The sequence below is a fragment of the Ostrea edulis genome, chromosome 3 (genome assembly GCF_947568905.1).
Source record: "Ostrea edulis chromosome 3, xbOstEdul1.1, whole genome shotgun sequence".
Lineage (NCBI taxonomy): Eukaryota > Metazoa > Mollusca > Bivalvia > Ostreida > Ostreidae > Ostrea > Ostrea edulis.
In genome coordinates, this window is record NC_079166.1 from 58,786,831 (window position 1) to 58,807,836 (window position 21,006).

The 21,006-nt window shown below is 34.9% G+C and overlaps 1 protein-coding gene across 4 annotated transcripts; it reads left to right on the forward strand.

Moving 5' to 3' along the window:
* The first annotated feature begins 4,192 nt into the window (after positions 1–4,192).
* LOC130052671 (uncharacterized) lies at positions 4,193–19,051 on the forward strand. Of its 4 annotated transcripts, none has more exons than XM_056158356.1 (8): positions 4,193–4,227; positions 7,591–7,707; positions 8,123–8,284; positions 8,650–8,851; positions 11,163–11,282; positions 13,685–13,802; positions 14,331–14,410; positions 17,424–19,051. In XM_056158356.1, exons 3-8 carry the CDS (start codon positions 8,213–8,215, stop codon positions 17,453–17,455), a joined length of 624 nt encoding a protein of 207 aa, XP_056014331.1. In that variant the 5' UTR covers positions 4,193–4,227; positions 7,591–7,707; positions 8,123–8,212; the 3' UTR covers positions 17,456–19,051. The 4 variants fall into 4 exon arrangements, with proteins under 4 accessions (XP_056014331.1, XP_056014330.1, XP_056014333.1 ...); XM_056158355.1 differs by lacking the exon at positions 4,193–4,227 and adding an exon at positions 4,251–4,327; XM_056158357.1 differs by lacking the exon at positions 4,193–4,227 and adding an exon at positions 7,342–7,360.
* The last annotated feature ends 1,955 nt before the right edge of the window (positions 19,052–21,006 follow it).

The window sequence follows — 21,006 nt, forward strand, 5'->3', positions numbered from 1 at the left end:
CTTTGCAGGCGGATCATAGAATCAATATAGATCTGATAAGTTAACTTCATTAGGAATGGTGGTATCATTCTACCATGTAGGTTTCATTACGTTCCATTAAAGTGTGCAGACACTGCATGTTTACATATCTTTGGAAATGGGTGCATTTTCTTACACTCTGTAGCCAGTGTTTTATGCACTGTTACTCTTAGTATATTTTGTCTTCAGTGTCCTATATACTGAATTTATTTAGTTAATTTACATATTTTTGTTTGATAGCCAGTGATCTATACACTGTAGTTTTCGGATGGTTTTAGAGATATAGTAGAGTAGTGCTCCATCTTACTTTTAGTTTTTATACTTTAGTTTTTTGAAAGAGTCTTTAAAAATAACTGTTTCGTTTAGACGGTTTTCTTATAACTATGGTTCTTGAAGAATAACGGTTTTGTTTAGATTGTTTTCTTACAAGAGCTAGTAGTTCTGATGTGTTATTTATCATGCTTTGGACTAGGTCAGACAAATAGTAGACTACTAATTTAGCAGTATGTTATCTATTTTTGGACGAATTCAAAAATGTTAGTTTTTGTCGCACTCTTTGAGAGACCAGTAGTTTAGACCAGCTAAAACAATTGAGTTTTGATCAAGAGCCTGCTCTGGATATTTATACCAGTCCAAAGTTTAGGTAATATCCAATCAAGTTTCAGACTTAAGACTTAGACCAGTTAATTGTGAAATGTATGGTGTCCATCATGGCTATTACAATCAATTTGCTATGCCCCAAAGCTATCCTGCACAAGTTTAACTGCCACAGTATATACATTACCAGTTTAGTATGCCGCACTACACTTATGCACCTACAGTCATGCAACAACACCTGCATCCCTACGAAGTGCAGCAAGCTATACATACAAACATGCAGGTACCACAGTACATTTATACACAACATGCCATGCCACAGAGCATGCAACCAAACATGTATTACATGGAAACTGTGCCTCAGCAACAAGGGCAATGCATCTAGCCATGCACATGCATCAATTGCATTAAGACACAAAACCTAAATACAACAGTGACCTCTGACCACACAGTGGGAATACTATCAGAATCACACACTCCCACTCAAAACATTGAAACAAATGTGGTCAAAAGCTCGGAATTGCTAGAATGCAATGTCAATATCACTGTGCCAGTTTCTTCTATATGCAGAAAGTCAAGTCCAATACCAGACAGTATTGCTGGAAAGAAAGAAAGGACTGACCATGAGCATGAAGGTAACAGGACAGATATTGAAATACAGAGAGATCTACCTTCGGTTGTGATTCCCACGACAGTAGATACAGAAGTACCAGTCACATTGACGGACACTGAAGTCTGTCCCATAATGGTTGAGTCACAACAACAAAGGTGCTCAAAAATCAGATCTAATTTGTCAATGATGGATCACAATGCAGTAATTGGTACGCAGTCAAGTTCAATAGGAATTAATTCCCTTGATCTTGCAGAAACAATTGTTGGCAAATTGTTTCAGAATCAACATCGTATCAATTTAGATGCAAGGGAGTCAACAATTTATCTTGTAGAAACATTTGTTGGCAAAATGTTTCGGGAACAAATGCAAAACCAATCAGATGCAAGTCAGCCAACTTTCCATCTTGCAGAAACATTTGTTGGTAAAATGTTTCAAAACTGCGTATGTTCCATTGATCCAGAGACAAATCACGAGCTTGTCTCAAAGGTCAGTTCAGAAGCTGAACCCGAGACTGAACCAGAGTCTGTCATTGACACATGTGCACAAATACAATCGCCGGCTCATCGGACTGTGCCTGCCATGCTTATCAATACAGACTCTATAAAGCTATCGCCACAGCCTGCTGGAACAACGGTCGCATTGGCTGTGCTACCAGTTAAGCTTGGCATTAGTTGTGCACCTAAAGACTATATGGAGCTTTCGCAACAGCCTGCTGGAACAACGGCCGCATTGGCTGTGCTACCAGTTAAGCTTGTGTTTTCAACTTGCAAAGAAATACTCTTCATTATCGTAAAAAAAATCAGTTGAATGATTTCAAATAGTTTTCTCCATTCAAAACACCTTTATCCTTAAACTGACATCATTTAATTAATATTTAAGTTTGGATAAAATTGATATTTCAAAATGTACTTTAATCAATGCAAAATGTTATTTGTTAATGAAAACAATTTCATGGAATTTTCGATAAATTGTTTTCAGAAATGCACGATTTTTATTCTATTTTGAATCGTTTGCCCCCAAACAATGGTTTCGTAAATATTTTTTGAAAAAGTTAATGTCAGATGATCAAAAATAAGAATGATTCTTCATCGTTTTGTGACTGCTGTTTTTAGCTCACCTGAGCTGAAAGCTCAAGTGAGCTTTTCTGATCACCCGTATTCCGGCGTCCGTCCGTCCGTCCGTCTGTCCGTCCGTCTGTCCGTCTGTAAACTTTTCACATTTTCAACTTCTTCTCAACAACCACTGGGCCAATTTCAACCAAAGTTGGCACAAAACATCCTTAGGTAAAGGGAATTCTAAATTGTTAAAATAAAGGACCAGGCCACCTTCCAAGGGGAGATAATCAAGAAAATGTAAAAATAGGGTATGGTCATTAAAAAATCTTCTTCTCAAGAACCACTGGGCCAGAAAAGATGAAATTTATATGAAAGCTTCCTTATATAATGCAGATTCTAAATTGTTAAAATCATGGCCCCCGGGGGTCGGATGGGGCCACAATAGGGGGTCAAAGTTGTAATTTTGTTTTTGTTTGTTTTTTTTCGTGTTTTTTTTTATATAGTGCAGATTCAAGTTTGTTAAAATCAAGGACCCCGGGGATTGGATGGGGCCTCAAGGGGGGCATCAAAGTTTTACATACAAATTTATAGGAAAAATCTTTTAAAATCTTCTTCTCAAGAACCACTGAGCCAGAAAAGCTGAGATTTATATGAAAGCTTCCTGATATAGTGCAGATTATAAATTGCTAAGATCATGGCCCCCGGGGGTCAGATGGGGCCACAATAGGGGGTCAAAGTTTTACATACAAATATATAGGAAAAATCTTTAAAAATCTTCTTCTCAAGAACCACTGAGCCAGAAAAGCTGAGATTTATATGAAAGCTTCCTTATATAATGCAGATTCTAAATTGTTAAAATCATGTCCCCCAGGGGTCGGATGGGGCCACAATAGGGGGGTCAAAGTTGTATTTTTTTTTTTTTTTTTTTATATATATATATAGTGCTGATTCAAGTTTGTTAAAATCATGGACCCCGAGGATTGGATGGGGCCTCAAGGGGGGGGGCATCAAAGTTTTACATACAAATTTATAGGAAAAATCTTTTAAAATCTTCTTCTCAAGAACCACTGAGCCAGAAAAGCTGAGATTTATATGAAAGCTTCCTGATATAGTGCAGATTATAAATTGCTAAGATCATGCCCCCCAGGGGTCGGATGGGGCCACAATAGGGGGTCAAAGTTTTACATACAAATATATAAGAAAAATCTTTAAAAATCTTCTTCCCGGAACCACTAAGCCAGAAAAGCTGAGATTTATATGAAAGCTTTCTGATATAGTGCAGATTGAGGATTGTTGAAATCATGCCCCCCTGGGGTAGGATGGGGCCACAATAGGGGATCAAAGTTTTACATACAAATATATAGGGAAAATCTTTAAAAATCTTCTTCTCAAGAACCATTGGGCTAAAGAAATTCATATTTACATGAAAGCTTTCTGACATAGTGTAGATTCAAGTTTGCAAAAACCATGGCCTCCAGGGGTAGGTTTGGGGCCATAATAGGGACTACGGTTTTACATGCAAATAGATATGGAAAATCTTCTGATATGGACCAAGGTGACTCAGGTGAGCGATGTGGCCCATGGGCCTCTTGTTATTTTTGAGGTGGGGCCAAAAATTACCCTTTACGTACTTAGTGAGTCCTTTCAATAGCAACACAGCAATATTTGATATAACTGATCAAAACAATATAGGCTACATGCACAGGTATTAGACGCTTTAAATATTAATTATAAGAATTGTCTTCCTATAACAAAATATTCGTTTAAATATCTATAATTAAAACATTGTCCTCTTAAAGAGAACATTTTTTTATTTATAGATATTTAAAACGCCGAGTGCCTGCGGTGACAAATATATCGGTCTACCTTGCTTTATATATTAGATATCTTTATATGTGTGTGTCTGCTCCAAAAGAATTATGCATTTACTTCCTGGTTTAAAAGGTATAGACTTATTTAACAAAAATTAACAGAATGGAAATATCAGAAATTTTAAATTTAGTTAATGTTGACAGAGGACATTTGTAATGCATTCAAATTCTGGGTAAGTTACTTTCATCACTGACATTAAACAAAATCAGGCCAATCGGAATCCGGTGTGTAATTTTAACTATCACACAAAATTACAACGGTGTCTTATACAGTTTATATTTCTCTCTTGATTGTATTTGAAATCATCCCCCGGGGATGGGTGGGGGTGGGGGGCTGTCAGATACCGCGTATTTACTCACGAATAAACAGCAAACTCTAATTGGCTGTTCACGAAGCTATCTTAGGACTAAGACATACTTAGGACACGTCTTTTACAGGAGCACGCCACCACTTAGTCTTAAGTCAGGTTCTCGGAGCTTTCCTAAATTCAGGACACGTCCTAAGTTCATCTTAACTTTAGGACACCATAACCCTTGTCCTAAGATCATTCTAAGTTTGAATAAACATGGCTACAGCCATAATATTGAAGCGAAGAGCTCATAGAAACCGTGAAAAGATATTTAAGGCGCAATATTATTTATGATTGTAAGTACAGACTTTTGTGGGGTTTTTATAGCCTCCCGGCGCTGTTGGGAATAGGAAGACCTGTGAGTGGATGGACGATTATATATAATATATATGTATATATATAATCTCAATTCCATTCTCAATGACTGTGTAGCGTGTGACAGTGTGGCGAGAATTCAACAGGGACTAAGCTCGTTTTGGGCCCGAACTCTGTGATCTATATTTATGGTATCACAGAGTACGGGCCCAAAACGGGCTTAGCCCCTGTGGAGAATTCCATCGTCATCGAAAGCAAGTATTTAGACTTGCCTCGATGATCGAGCGGTCTAGTGCGCTGGTTACATGCTGCTAGGAGATTTGGTTCCGCAGGTCGTGAGTTCAACCCCGGGTAGGGGAGGAAGTGGGTATCCAAATAAAGTGAAATATTCAGTGTTTTATATGAAATATTTCTTCACTTAGGGCAGTTATGCTCATTTAAGAGTTCATTGCTATATCTGTGCTTTATATATATATATATATATATATATATATATATATATATATAAGATATATATATAAAAGATAAGATATATATATATATATATATATATATATATATATATATATATGCACGCATATATCTTCCCACAATCCCATAAATTCTCCACCGCTTCTCTGCTGTATTTGTAACGATGTCAGATAGTCTACTAAATAAAATGTCTTTTTCTACATCATCAAGTAGCATATGAATTTTCCTAGTTAAAAAATTTGGGTTCCTCTTCTTACTTACGATAATACACAAATCCGCACAAATCATCAAATTCAGACCGCTTTAATTTGTGTCGGAAAAACGATTGTTGAATTATTGTTATTAAAGACCTTGACATGAGTACATATCGGTTCGATTTTTAAACAATCGTATACGAGTATTGCATGGCTCGGTGGTTTTATATTGCCTTCATCGTAAAAAGAAATTATAATAATAATATACTGTGCATATGTTTGAGTATCACAATATCCGTTTATTTTTCTACTTTATTAAAGTAGTAATCTTTAAAATTCCAAGTTTATAACATAGTTATATTGAATTCAGGGTATCTGAATTAAGAATATTTATATAGATAAATAATGTCTGTCCTTTCTCTAGTTGTATGTGTCTAGATTTTAATTGTTTAATCAGAAATATGTCATGAATATTATGTGTCTAAATACATGTAAAGGAATAAGAATGATCCTAAGTAGTTAGGACATCCTAACTTATAACGAATTACAAAAGACCGGTTGAGTTTTCAATTGCCTGCTGGATTGATCAATAGACTTTACAATTTGGTCAGTCAAGTATCACATTTGGTCTGAATTTAGGTCACAAAATTACTCAAGCGTAGATTGCTTTTACAGGTAAATCAAAAATAATTTCAATGTCTTTTGCAGGTATTTCCCTAGGTTTTTTTTTTAAGTGAACATCAATAAAATCAAATTTGATTATATTTCTCTCTCAAATATATATTTCATTACTTTAACATGTTTAAATTTTTTTTTTAGAAAGTGCTCTCTCTCTCTCTCTCTCTCTCTCTCTCTCTCTCTCTCTCTCTCTCTCTCATTTGAAACATCATTTCAAGTGTTTCTAAATCAATGAATTTGAAATAAAATAAAATTTGATTATACTTCTCTTTCAAAAATACTTTTGATTACTGTAAGTAAAGAAAATGGTACATTCTCTCTCTCTCTCTCTCTCTCTCTCTCTCTCTCTCTCTCTCTCTCTCTCATACAATATTTTTGAGTATTGATTAAATTGAACTTTACTAAACTCTCATCAATTTCACTTAAGAAATTTTCAGTAGACATCTCACAAATGTCCACATATACCATTCATCTGTTTGTCAATCTATATTTGAGATCAGTCAATTCATATCACACAAAGAAAACTTCCAGAATACTCTTTTATTGTTACTGTTTCTGACCAATATAATTCTTGTTATTCTAGTTAAACCATTCAGGTTCAGTCTTCTATTGTTTAGTTATTCTATTTATAGTTTTCAAGGTTGCTTAGTTAACATCTACCTAGCAGTGTATTTTTGGTGGGAATTCTACAAAAATTGAAACCGATTCAGCTTATAACCATGAAAAAAAAAAATAAGATGAAAAAAATAAGATGGGGAGATATTTTAGATATTCCTAAGATGTCGTCGAAAAACGGCATAATCATGTTATTTGATTCGCAGATCTTTAATATAGTTTATTCCGTAATTTAAACGTAAAGAGGGGAGATCCTTTGGTGCTTGCATCAAAGAGTCTTGTTGTGAATTGTAATATTCATTCTCCTGGCTAGCTAGCCAAGATTTTTTAACCTTCCTTGTCATATAATGGAGGTCACTGTGGCGTGAAACGGGAGATACCCTCGAAAATCACAACATAAAAATTAGAAGGAAAATTTAAAAAACACCCCGATAATACATTAAAAATGTACTTCATAGCAAAGATGTTTTATACGTAGTTTATATTATGATGTGAGCGCAGTGTACATGTATATGTAGTACACAGTACTGTATATTGTGATTAATACTAACTCGGGAAAGCTTGATTGTTTTGCAAGATCAACGTGTGTAAATAATTCTTCATTCCTATCTACAATGTACATTTACAAAAAAATGTTTTATTCATATCAGGATAGTGCAAAAAATGTAAAAAGTTTTAGCAAGATTAATTATTTTAGATCAAAAGATTAAGGCGTAGTTTAATCATTACGCGCGGGACAATATTTTTCATTGATATTTATATAAAGTTATATTGTAAAATTCAATATAATCTAATCTACATATCGTTTTCTAGATTCGATCCAAGATTAACAGAGCCTGCTGGAAGAATACGTCTGAATAATGAACCTTTAACTAATGTGCCTTACACCTTGAACTTGCACGGATAACCTTGGTAAACAATTAATTCAGGGTAAGTATGAAATGAACATTTTACCTAACCACGTGCCTTACACCTTGAATTTGTCCGGAGAATCTTGGTAAATAATTCATTAAGTCAAGTGTAACGGCAGGCGTTGGCACGTTAAAGAACCCTCACTGTTACGGCCCTGAGCGCTAAACATGGGTCTAAATTTGTGGTACTTCACCTACAGCTAGTGATATCTCAATATGAGTGAAAAATTCTCGACGGGACGTAAAACAAACAACCAACCGACCAACCAATGGTGTATATCATGACTGGAAATGTCAGAAGGGGGCGCATGTCACATGATTACGACCAGACAGTGACTTTGAAATATGGTCAAATGACCAAGCTCAAGGGTATTAAAGTCAGAAACATTTCTCAGCTACATGCGTTCGTATAATTCTTCTATTGTTTTTGATAGATTCATCATACAGGTTCATCACAAACTTGAGGGTATTTTAGAACTACGCATCGCCAGACAATAAACTCACACGACATCAGTGTAACGAAAATGACCGTAAAAACAAAGACTGAATTGCATTTCCTTAGTTTTGTATGGTTTTACTCCTTAATCGTCACACAGGTAAAATATATATTTGTGTCTGATAAGTTCGCTTTGTTAAACGTGGGCAATTTAATAAAATTCAGTAAAATTCCATGAAAATATCATTTAAGCTTAAATCTCATAATTTGTGAATTGATGAAATATATTAAATGTTCTGTAAAGTCCCAATTTTTTCATGGGATGTAATTTTCGTAGTTTGGGTGTATACCAATGTACAACAAATTATTCATTATAATCAAGAAAGTTGTTTGAACCAATACTGATAAAAAATGTCTCCAACCAGTTAACGAAACTAAGCGTGTTTATCAAAATAACAAGACCTGTGAAAAATAATGTCTTGTCTTTATGATATTATGAATTTATAAATTGTGTACATTATATAGGGTAGGATATACAGCGCAGTGGACACGATTCTGCCAGTGAATGGCTGCCCCACTACAAGAGAAGAATGGATGATGGCATCTACGAAGAAGAACTGTTCAGCAATAAGTAGCACAAATGGCACGGAATTAGAGTACCACTGTGTTATCAACGAGTGGGCCAACGCAACGGTAGAAGTGTGCACAGCAAACAGAATAATTCTATGTAAGTGGCACTTCTTAAAATTCTTCTATAGTACATTGTAATTAAATGACTGTCAAAACAACATGCGTGTATCTGAACTTTCCTCGTATGAAAGTTAAATCTGCATGGAGTGTCTAAAAAATTAGAATTCTATTAAACCTGAATATATCCTAGATGCCCACCCCCCATGCAAAATTAAAAAGAATGTGTACTTGTGTCTCCATTAGATTCAGATACTTTCTCTGCAAGACCGCGGAGAATTCTGCGGAAGTCGATAGGTGCCAGATTATAGAATTAATATTTATTTAACTGGCGGCCGCCACTTAATTTATAGATCGGCCGCCAGTCAATTTAAATCATTTATATGGCTGTGACCAGTTATCCCACTTCTCTTTCTTTCTCTCTCTCAAAATGAAAGGGGTGCAATATATATACACAATTACGAGCATTAAATTATTGTTTTTCGATTGTACTGTTAAATACGTAGAAGCACGGGGCTGACCCCCCATTTTTTGACAACGTTCAATTTCTGTTATTTTTACATGCAAACTAATTTATTTTCACATGTGAAATAATATTAATTGGCAGATTGGCCCCCACCCCACTCTTTTAGTGGTAGTAAGGAATGATAAAAATGTAATAATGAATGAACTGATCAATTGAAGGATGAACGGATTTCCCTCCCTCCAATTTAGGAGTTCCAAGTTTGGACAAATGAGACATTTTAGGTTCCTTTTCTGCTTGTCAACAATTGTAGAAGACAATTTCTCCTCCGACTGTCCCTATACACTTTGAAAAAACGATGCTACGTGCTTGCATACTATTCTAAATCTTTCCAAAATAATCACTCAGAATTACATTGTTTTTGCAATTGGCAGACGCCATATATAAATCAAGTGGCGACCGCCAGTTAAATAAATATTAATTCTATACCCTGGTACCTATCGGCTTCCGTAGAATTCTGCATGGTCAGTCTTTAATTTTCAAGTTTTGTTTGTCCACAACTTTAACTAACATTGTATGTGTTAACTTCTAAAATCTACGGGATCAAGGTCATTCATCAAGGTCACGTTTGTCTCAATGGACCATGGTTACACTCGGGGGTATACATGTTGCTTTGTACAAGGACCTTTTCTTTTCTGCCCCCGACTTTTGTGATCTGGCACATGCATCAGTGCTGGATGTCTGTGCCACGTGACCTTATGTTATACATGTACATGTCATTCTCTCACCAGAGGGCGCGTTACGCAAGTTTCACATACATGTAGTGCGAGGAGCGCATGGAACTCTGGGTAGAGAACGATTTACATGTATCCGATTTTTGTGATTGTGCATTAATGTGATGTCCGACTTTTGTTATCTTGAATGAATGCTATGTCCGACTTTCGTGATCGGATATCTATTCATGTCTGACTATAAATGTGATCTGATATCTTAAACACTGTTTGTTTTGTACAAAAAAAGGATGAGGCATTGTGTACTAAAGGCTTGACTAACATTGATATTTAATATGCTTTGGAATTAATCACACTTCTGAAACATTGATGAATGAGTGGGAAAAGGGTAGACATATTTTGACCAAGAATGGGAATGTTTGTAAAGGACAGTGTATCATTGTAATAAACTTTTGGGGATAAACCTACGGAGTTTGATTTAATCTGACACCTGCTTTTGATAGATATGACATATTTAAGGTCCAGAGACAAGACGCAATATGATAATAGGAAAAATAAATATATATTATTACTACAGTAACTTGATCCGAAGAGTCAGATCACGTCAAGTTGTCAGGCGCGGATCATCATGCAGATCACTCGAGACGCGAAGAGTCGAGTTTGATCTGATGATCCGCGCCTGTCAATGAGACGTGATCCAACTCTTCGGATCAAGTTACTGTAGTAATGATGAATTTATTATATACCCTCATGCATTTCAAATCCACATTTATAAGATAATAAATGTAATCCAAATTCTCAAAAACACAGACATACCAGAGAATTATGTTTTGTGTACGCAGTTTTGTTTTGTGACGCGGTCAATATTTTCCACAAATAACGTTGCGTTGATGAGTTGTGACGTCATTTTGACGGCATCAGTTTCAGAGGATACTGATACGGAATCAGAAAACCACAGTGTGGTGATCCGGAAAACCAGATCACACGCTGTGAAATCCACAGTATCGAAGAACGATACATTGATGGGTATATAATAAAGTAAGTTATTCAGATAAACAAACAGAAAAATTGTGTATCTCTGTAGGAATATATTTATGTCGAGACGAGATGTCAGCAACGGAACAAATGTATCGAAAATCTTTCGTCTTTTTTTTCAGTCGGTAAATGTTCAGAATATAATCACGGAGCCAAGAGAATTCAAAGCAGTGGAATGAAAATCTGCTCCAACTTTACCCCTCCCTGTCCAACAGTGTATAACTCCTCGGACGCCTACATGTGTACGTAGTCTAACCACACCTGGGGAGGGGATTCTTCTACTATCATAGACATATTATATTAATTTCCATTTACTTTTAGTAAACTTGAAATCGCAAACCTTTCTCAAATCAACAACATCAAATCCCATGACTTTTCAACACTTTACAAGACCATTCCTCACGATAAATTAAAGACTAGACTTTTTGACATCATAGACAATTGCTTCTTCAACAAAAATGGAAAACGCAAATATTCATATCTAGTGATAAGTCATCCAAAAATTACTTTGTTATACACACTCTAATTTCACGCACAAGTACTCTGAAGTTGAAACAAAAAATATGCTACAGTTCCACATTGACAATATCTTCGTGGTTTTGGTGATCAGGTATTCCAACGGTTAGTTGAAATTCCCATGGGCACGAATTGTTCTCCTTTGTTAGCTGACCTGTTTTTATATTCATATGAAGCAGAATTTATTCAAAAACGTCTATCTAAGAAGAAAAAATCTCTTGCTACGGCCTTCAATTCGATATTTAGATATATCTAGATAACTCCGTTTACCTGATTCGGATATAGGGCTCACTGCGGGTGTAATCGGTCGACAGGGGATGCTTACTCCTCCTCGGCACCTGATCCCATCTCTGGTGTGTCCAGGGGTCCGTGTTTGTCCAACTATCTATTTTGTATTGCTTATAGGAGTTATGAAATTTAACACTGTTCGTTATCTTCACCTTTTATCGACGACGTCTTATTTAACAATAATAATTTTCATTGATATGTCGATTCGATATATTCCCGTGAGCTCGAAATGAAATACACCACAGAGTCGTCCACTTATGCTTCATACTTAGATATTTTATTAAAAGTAGGCAATAAGGACAAACTGACAACTCAACTGTATGAGAAACGGGATGATTTCAGCTTCTCTATTGTCAATTCCCATATTTATGTAGCAATATTCCATTATCACCTGCATATGGTGTTTATATCTCTCAACTAAAGCTTTTTCTGCGTATGGTCAGTTTTTAAATCGAGGCAAGCTACTGACAAACAAGTTGATGGTACAGGGGTTTCAAGAATCTCGATTGAAGTACGCATTTCGCAAAATCTATGATCGATGTAACGATTTAGTTTGCCAATACAACCTATCATTGTGTCAAATGCTGTCTGACAGGTTCATACCGATTGTTAAGCCGTTCTTGGCACATTGATTTTGACTACGGATAACTCCGTTTACCTGATCAAGATATAGGGCTCAGGGCGGGTTTGACCGGTTGATAGGGGATGTTTACTCCTCCTAGTTACCTGATCCCACCTCTGGTATGTTCAGGGGTCCGTGTTTGCCCAACCATCTATTTTATATTGCTTATAGGAGGTATGCGATTGATCACTGTTCGTTATCTTCGCCTTTCATGTGTACGTAGTGTAATCACACCTGGGGAGGGAATTCTTCTACTATCGTAAACACATTACATTTTGTTTGTTGTTTTACATCGCATTTAGAATCGTACACACAGACGCCGTCAGCTATACGCGAAATGCTACAAATTATTTATGTATATTTGACCCACGTCGTTCAAACCCGCAGTAGCGAGGATTCTTTATCGTATTAATTAACGTCCGCCGTCAATGTGGGATCCAACGAGTGCCAAAACTTACAATATATCTCTTTATTAATTAAATTATATGTTCACATAATATTACATAAAAAATCAATCTTAGTAAAGCCAGATGTTTGATCAGCTCCCGGTTTTATTTCGCTACACAAAAGGATATAACAAATACAGAGGGAATCAAGGATGTGACTGTTTTAATAAAACATCTCCATGAAGAAATGTATATTTATTCACCAAAGTGAACATTTTTATCATTATGTGAGTAGTTTCTGCAAGAATCCAATGCAATTCAAATGTTTTCTCTGTTTGATGAAAGTGATATAGAACTGGAGAAATTATGAACTTGATTTTTCTTGCTAGTCTTTGTTTGACATAGAATAGCTACTCTTCTTTCGGAAAGGCTTGTAAATCTTCACATTGCCAGATACTTACCATACTTTTGTGTTACCATCCCTTCACATTACTCTTCTCCGATATAAAAAGATCCGTTTTCAAAACGACATTTACAATACTCAGATTTGTTTAAAATGATTTTAAAAAAGAGTGTACTTTAAATATCAAGAATTATAAATACCCTAGGCAAATTATGTCAGATTGATTTGAACATGATTTTGGTTATGATATAAAGAGGGGATTTAATTTTTCTCTATAGCTTTAAAAATTGGAGTATTAAATAGGCTCAGAAAGGCTATGGTTACATGTATGTATAGCCATTTTGTGAAGACAATGTATGTCTATTTCTGATACAGATCTACAACTGGTTATATATAGCCCTTTCGTAAATATGTCTGTTTCTGATTCAGATCAAGGTTGTTACAATTTTTCGACGACTTTGAATGAAATCTCTGAATCAGCTAATCCTCCTCGTCCCCAGACTGACGGTGCATCCGGTCTAATGCTGGGAATGATTGTGAGCTCAGTGTAAGTACTAATTCCAGTTGATACCATGCCCCTTAAAGCTGGACTGACAATTCCTGTGTGCATTTGAAATTGAAATTGCCCGTTGTATGCAAACCTTTCATATTGTATGGTGACGAAGCACTGAAATTTTTTAACAGTAACTATGAAGCAGTCATTTTCGGTAAGGGATCATTGTGTTCATAAAAAAATGTTCAACACTTCCAACTAAATGATTCTTTGTGTGATAATAGTGTGAACGGATTAGAACAGTAATTTGACAAAATATATTGCACCCTTGAATTGTAGGTCCAAAGTAGAAGAGTTTCAAAGAATTTCCATATATGTTCCTGTTGAATTTATTGAATACAAACTCTGACGACATTCAATTTTTCATTAAGAGTTATTTTCATTACAAAATACTCAGCACTTCCAATTAATTGGTTCTTTGCGTGATAATAGGATTATTGTCCAGGCCCATTGCCTCTTAGTTGACAATAAACAATTCTTTTCTGTATTTGTGAACATAAATACTATCAATTATATCCACAGGTGTTTAGTAGCAGTGCTCTTCATAGCTGGAATCGCTGTATATAAGCGGTATTACAAGAGGAACATATACTATGATTCAGGTTGGAATTCATTCTTTGAATGACTAATTCACATTTATTAATTAACAATTAAAGTAATTGAAAATCATGTATGTCAAAATCCTTCCACATCTGGTGATTAATTTTATCGATGTGTATATAAGCTATTCAAGGATGCGCAAAGTTAACACCTTTTCTTTTAGTCATGAAGTATTTAATTAATGAGTGTTATCCTTATAATCGATGTTATTCCTTCTGAATCGTGCCGCCAGTTCCTTAAGCTCAAATTTACTAATAAGTAAATAAATGCGATCAACATAAGTAAGATCCTTTGTCATAAAAGAGTTCTATCTTTTATTCCAACTTATTTCAAGTTTAAATCTACATCCTGTATTTCCTACAAATATACTTCTACTATTGCATGCAAACTTGTTAATTACAAACAAACTTTGCAGTGCTTAGATAGTAATTATCTTATACTTAATCAACCTACATGTTCTTGATCGTCCTCTTTTTGAAGTATAGTCCAGCTGGACATGTTATTACTGATGATGTTGATATAGTTGAAAATGATAGCTTCAAATCTATTATTTCAAAAGGTCCTAAATTAAGAGAACTTCGGTCTTTCAATTGGCGACATAACTTCATCTCTATTATGAATTCTGTCGAAGATTATGCCGGACGATGGGCTAAATATGAAAACGAAAAACTTGATACATTGTCAGAATGGATTAAAGGGGCATGGTCACGGTTGAGCTGAACATTTTATTTTTCTATTTTTATTGTTTACAGTGCTTAACTAATGTATATCTAATGGTCAACCAGAAATTGAATATCAGTTTTTGAGTTACAAGTGAGATACAGCACTCACAATTCTTCGTTATGTAAAAAGGCTTGTGCCATGTTTTTTGCAAATACATAGCATGTTTAAAACAAATTGAAATGTGCTTAACACTAGAAACTATTAAATTATGCTCAGAATTAACTTGTAAATTGAATAATCTGCTTTAAACAAACTTTTACTGGTATATTTAACTTACGTTAAAGGAACTTTTGTCAGTATTGTCTAGATCTCCCCTTAGCTGTTTTTGTTATCATTATATAGAATGATAATATTTGTTAATTGTCATCTAATAAATGACAATATTTCACACAATACCGGTGTTATGTTATGTTGTTGTTCCATCATTATATGGAACTCTGCCAGAGCACCAATATTACATAATAAAGAATTGTGAGCTCTGTATCATGTACCTCAACAACTGACATTCAAAGTTTTGCTGATCATTAGAAATACCTTAGTTAAGCACTCTAAACCTTAAAAATGGAAAACTAAGATTTGAAAATTTTCAGCTCATATCGGATCCATGTCCCTTTAGAACTAAAAAAGGAATATTAAAATCCCACATTAGACACTTCAAAATAAAAATAAAATCTATCCTTCTGTGTTTAATAAACCAGAAGAGATAAAAGAATTAGATAGATTACATGAGAAATATGTTTTGATTCCAGCTGACAAAGCTTGTTACAACACTGTCTTTGTTTGTAAGGCTCATTATTACAACTGTATTTTAAACAAACATGGCATTAAATCCACATTTGGTAATCGTACTAAAACTGCTCATTCAAAAGATGAAATTTCTCAATTTTGTATTCCTTATAGGGGTTATGAGTTCGTTATCTTCACCTTTCATATATAACTTGATAACAACTAAGTGTTTAATTCTTCTAGAGGATTAGAAAACAAACGGACGAAGGGATGCTGATACCCTGTTTAATTGGGAAAATAAAACATACTGAGTTGGTATGAAATAATTAAAGTCTGGGCAAGCCTTGTTTTATAACAGGAATAGTTATTGGATGGGAAACAGTACTAATTGTAGATTAAACATCTCTAGCTGCAGACTTTCAGACGTTTAGTTGTTAGCCATGAATGTGGCACCACCTTATATATGTATTTGCTAAGTACTCGGTTAGAACCCTGACTCTAAACCATATTGGGCCACCTTAAAACAGTAGCAACATCGTAAAACAGGAATCTAATAGAAGGGTGTTTAATTAAACACGGATATTATTTTTGTAATTCAATTTTATTTACTTTCGTTATCACTCAGTGCATTTTCATCCTACCATTCTATTTCTCATGGCTTGAAAAGTAAGATCTATGGATGGAAAAGTTGATACTAATATATGTACCTGGTTCTGTCCATAACTGTTCAGAGTGCGAGGATAAAGGTCACAAAGGCATCCGTGTACCAATTTTAGAAAAAGAGATTTATAATTCAAAAATGAATTTCATTTTTGTAAATACATGAGGTAATGAACAGCAACGCGATAGCACCTCATGAAAAGTTGCTGGCGTGAAGCGTTGCAGTTCGTATACCCTCATCTATTTCTGAAATGGATTATTTCTTGTACTATCGTTAAATTCTGTTAGATTCCCCGGCCGTTAAAATAGACGAACTATATTTATCAAGATTCTTAAATGCATTGTTCACAACAGAGTCCCATTCACGAGGAAATGGCTATCATTACAATTACGAGAGGGTATATATCAAAGGCAAAAATTTGGAGATGTATATATCAGGAAATTAATTTCAGTTTTTAAAATGCATATGGGTATGAATTGTGACGCTTCGCACTGGCGTACTTTATCAAGCGTTTTAGCGCATCATGAAAAATATACCGGCGTGAAGCGTTGCAGTTCATACCCTCATGTATTTGTTGATTTTATTTTCATATTTATATTCTACTTTCATATGAAAGACGAATATAACGAAGAGTGATATCTGTTGGAATTCACAGGCGCTAAAATAGACATACTATACTCCATCTATTTATCACTATTCATACAAGCTTTGTTTGCAATAAACTACAACGCGTTCATAAGTAAATGGCTATCTAGAAATTTGTAGATATATCCAAGGGAAAACATGCAAATATTAAACGATACATAAATATCTATGAATTAATTTCATTAAAAAGCTTCATAAAGAACTTATAGCGCCACTCTCCTTAATCAAATTCATGTATTCCTTACTTTTTTTTTCTTCAGATGAAAGCAGTCAGAGTTTGAACCGAAACTGAAAATCAACTGCAGCGAATAGATTCTGTCCATAAACCTCGCATTCAATGCAGCTTCCGGCTTACATTTATTTATAATTGTAACGCTCCACACATATCATGTCTGCTTTGTTTATCTGTTTGTATAGACATAACTGCATTGAGAGTAGAGCGTGTGAAGTCAATTACTCGTTTTCACTGTCAGTCTATGAGAAGTCAAGCGTGTTTTTGTTGTCCGATTAGCGTAATTTATGTCTGTGATATATCATTTCTTTTGCTCTATGTATACCTAAAATGAAATAAAAAAGGACGAGTTTAAACATTAACCTAACATTACGACGATGATAACGGTAAATTCCCAAAATTTATCAAAAGTGCAACATTCCGCTTTCAGTAAAAAGTAATTATTTAACATCTAAACACGAAAACATTTCAGTGTTTCACATTTTACACCGATTTCTTCGAATATATAATAATAATAATAAGAAATGTTTCTTAACAGAATATTCCAGCAGTAATGTCAGTGTATGTAACTTTATTACCCACCATTCTAAAAGCATGCGGCATATTGTTATACTTTAGCAGTTTAATTTAGTATATAACCGATGAAAATCAGATCTACCATGCTAGATGGATTTTTTCTGTTGAACAAAATTGTCAATGATTGAAATCAACCTACCCTCATAATACGATGGATTCCCAGGGTTTCACATGTATATGTATATTTCATGACATGTGTTTGAAATACTCCATATTTTGTCGATATTTACATGTGTATGACACAATTGACAATTTTGTTTTACTTGTGTCATTGTCGCTGGATGTGTGGATATGACATCATGAGTTTACATTGATATAGATACACCACATATTGAACGACAGTAATATCTTTTTAACTCATCTGTGTGGTTCTTATCACTAGTTTGATATTCTATAGTGATCAATCTAATAACTCATATAAGGAATATAAAACCAAGAATTGGGCATGAACCCATGAATATACCAGGGGTGGGATTAGATGCCTAGGAGGAGTAAGCATTCATTGTCAAATAGTCACACCCGTCTTGAGCCCTAAGTCTTGATAAGGTAAATGGAGTAATCCGTAGTCAAAATCAGTGTGCCAAGAACGGTCTGACATTGGGTATGAAACACGACAGACAGCATTCAACCCAATGACAGGTTGTACTGGCAAACTAAATCGTTATAATGACCATAACATTTGGGAAGCGCTCACTTTAAACGAGACTGTTGAAACTCTTGTAACATGAACTTTTTTGTCAGTAGCCTTTCTCGATTTGAAAACTGATCATACGCAGAACAAGCTCTTATGTATCGAATCAGTTGAGAGATATAGACTCCATATGCAGGTGATATTGAAATATTACTACACAAATATGGGAAGTCAGCAATGGAAAAGCTGAGGTCATCCCGTTTTTCATAAAATCATGTTGTTAGTTTGCCGTTAGCATATATGTGGAAAACAATCTAAGTATGAAGCGGATTTGAAAGACTCTGTTGTGTTTTTTTTTTAGTTTACTGGGATATATCGAAAGTATATATATGAATAAAAATGAATATTTTCAACAGCTCAGCTAAAATGAAATAAAAGATTTGAATAATTTTGTGATCCATTTGTATTGATGAAACAGTTTATGACGAAAAATAAAGGTAACGAACAGTGATCAAACTCCTATAAGGATTAAAAGATAAAGAGTTGTGCAAACACGGAGCCCTGGATATACCAGAGGTGGGATCAGGTGCCTAGAAGGAGTACGCATCCCCCGTACATCGGTCACAATCGCTGTGAACCCTACGTCTTGATCAAGTAAACGGAGTAATCCGTAGTCCAAATCAGTGATGTGAAAAACCTGTACTCTAATTTATTGTAAGCAATGGCCGTGTAAATTTCTGAAATTTCTTACGTTTTATGGTATTGATTTGAGGGAAAAGTAAAATTGTTTTAGAATCCACACTTGATATAAACCACTTCTTGCATATGTTGTGGTATAATGAAGGGTGAATATAACAAACAGTGATCAATCTCATGATAAATAAGTGTGATGAAAGGTGAAGATAACTAACATTGATTAATCTCATAACTCCTATACGCAATACAAAATAGATAGTTGGGCAAACACGGACCCTGGACACACCAGAGGTGGTATCAGGTGCCTAGGAGGTGTTCCTCCTTCATAACAGATAATATCTTAGTGAGAGGTAAATATAGGGCTTTGTAAAACATTTAGATGTCTGCAAGGGCATTTGTGTGGTTTTGGAATCCAGTATGGGTACGGTAATTCATATTCATTCAATCCATTGGCGGGGATATCAAAGTGTTTGAAATTGAAATATGATTTTGAATAATTTTTCTTTGGAAGGAGAGCTTTGAGTATACATTGAATTATCAAGGTGAAATTAAATTCAAGTTCGTCTGCAATTCAGTTTTACAACAAAGACAATGCTGGAACCGATACTGTTAAATCATTAGAATTCGTGATGGCTAAATTTTCTTGGAATTTGTGGGTACCCACAAATTTACATCCTCAACGAATAAAGACATTCCAGACTTATCTTTTTTACAAATATATAAATCCACGAAAGTACGTCCCCATGAACCCGTAAAAATTCAGCAATCCACGAAAATTGTTAAATGATTCTACAGTACATATTCCTCAGGTAAACTATCTAATTCTCTCATTATTTCTGGTTCACCTAAACGGTTAAAAACTCCAACAGATATTAAAGTACATTGTAGATTGTAAATGTCAGAAAAGATTTTTTCCCTTATACTTTGATGTATGATATTGGTACATGTATTTGTCTGTTTATGCGTTTCTTCCAAATCGAATTCATTTTACTGAATGTGCTGAATAACCTTGATTTGATGTTCTTTTTTTATGCAATTGTATATACCATTTTAATTCAGTCAATAACGCGCATGCCCATATTAATATTGTAAAGATTGAATGTAACAGTGGAAGTTCTTCAGTTCATGACTAGAATTTGCCTAGTAGGCTTTTTGAACAGAATGGAGCCAAGATACTGTTTGAATGAGTGATACGGCTTTATCTGGCTCCAGGTCAGAGGGGGTTTCGGGGGTTTAACCCCCTTTAGTTGAACATTCTTAACAAAGTAATCTTATTTTGCCATTTTGGGTATAAACTGTGGTCAATTGGACAATTTTCTTTTACTGTTCCTGCGTAACCCCCGCCCTCCCAAAAAGAAACAATGTTGCTGAAGCATTGCGAAAAGGATCCCCGAACGTAAACACACATTCGGAATATACTCTGTACATCACAATGGAAATAAATATTTGAAATCCTGCATTAACAAATTTATATCATAATCGTCATAGAAAAAGGAAATTGTCCATTAAGGACAAGGAAGAAAACAGTTTGATTTATCCGCGTTTACTCTTGAATGACTTCGGGCTTAATGTTGTGATATTGAAAATGTTCAGCAATGGCGCACTTCTTCAGTGGTACCTTCTGGTGATAATAGTATGGCTTCCTTGTGCCCAAAACATGTCTGGGTGTAACGGGTATGTGTTTATGAAATTAGCAATGTTTACGTTT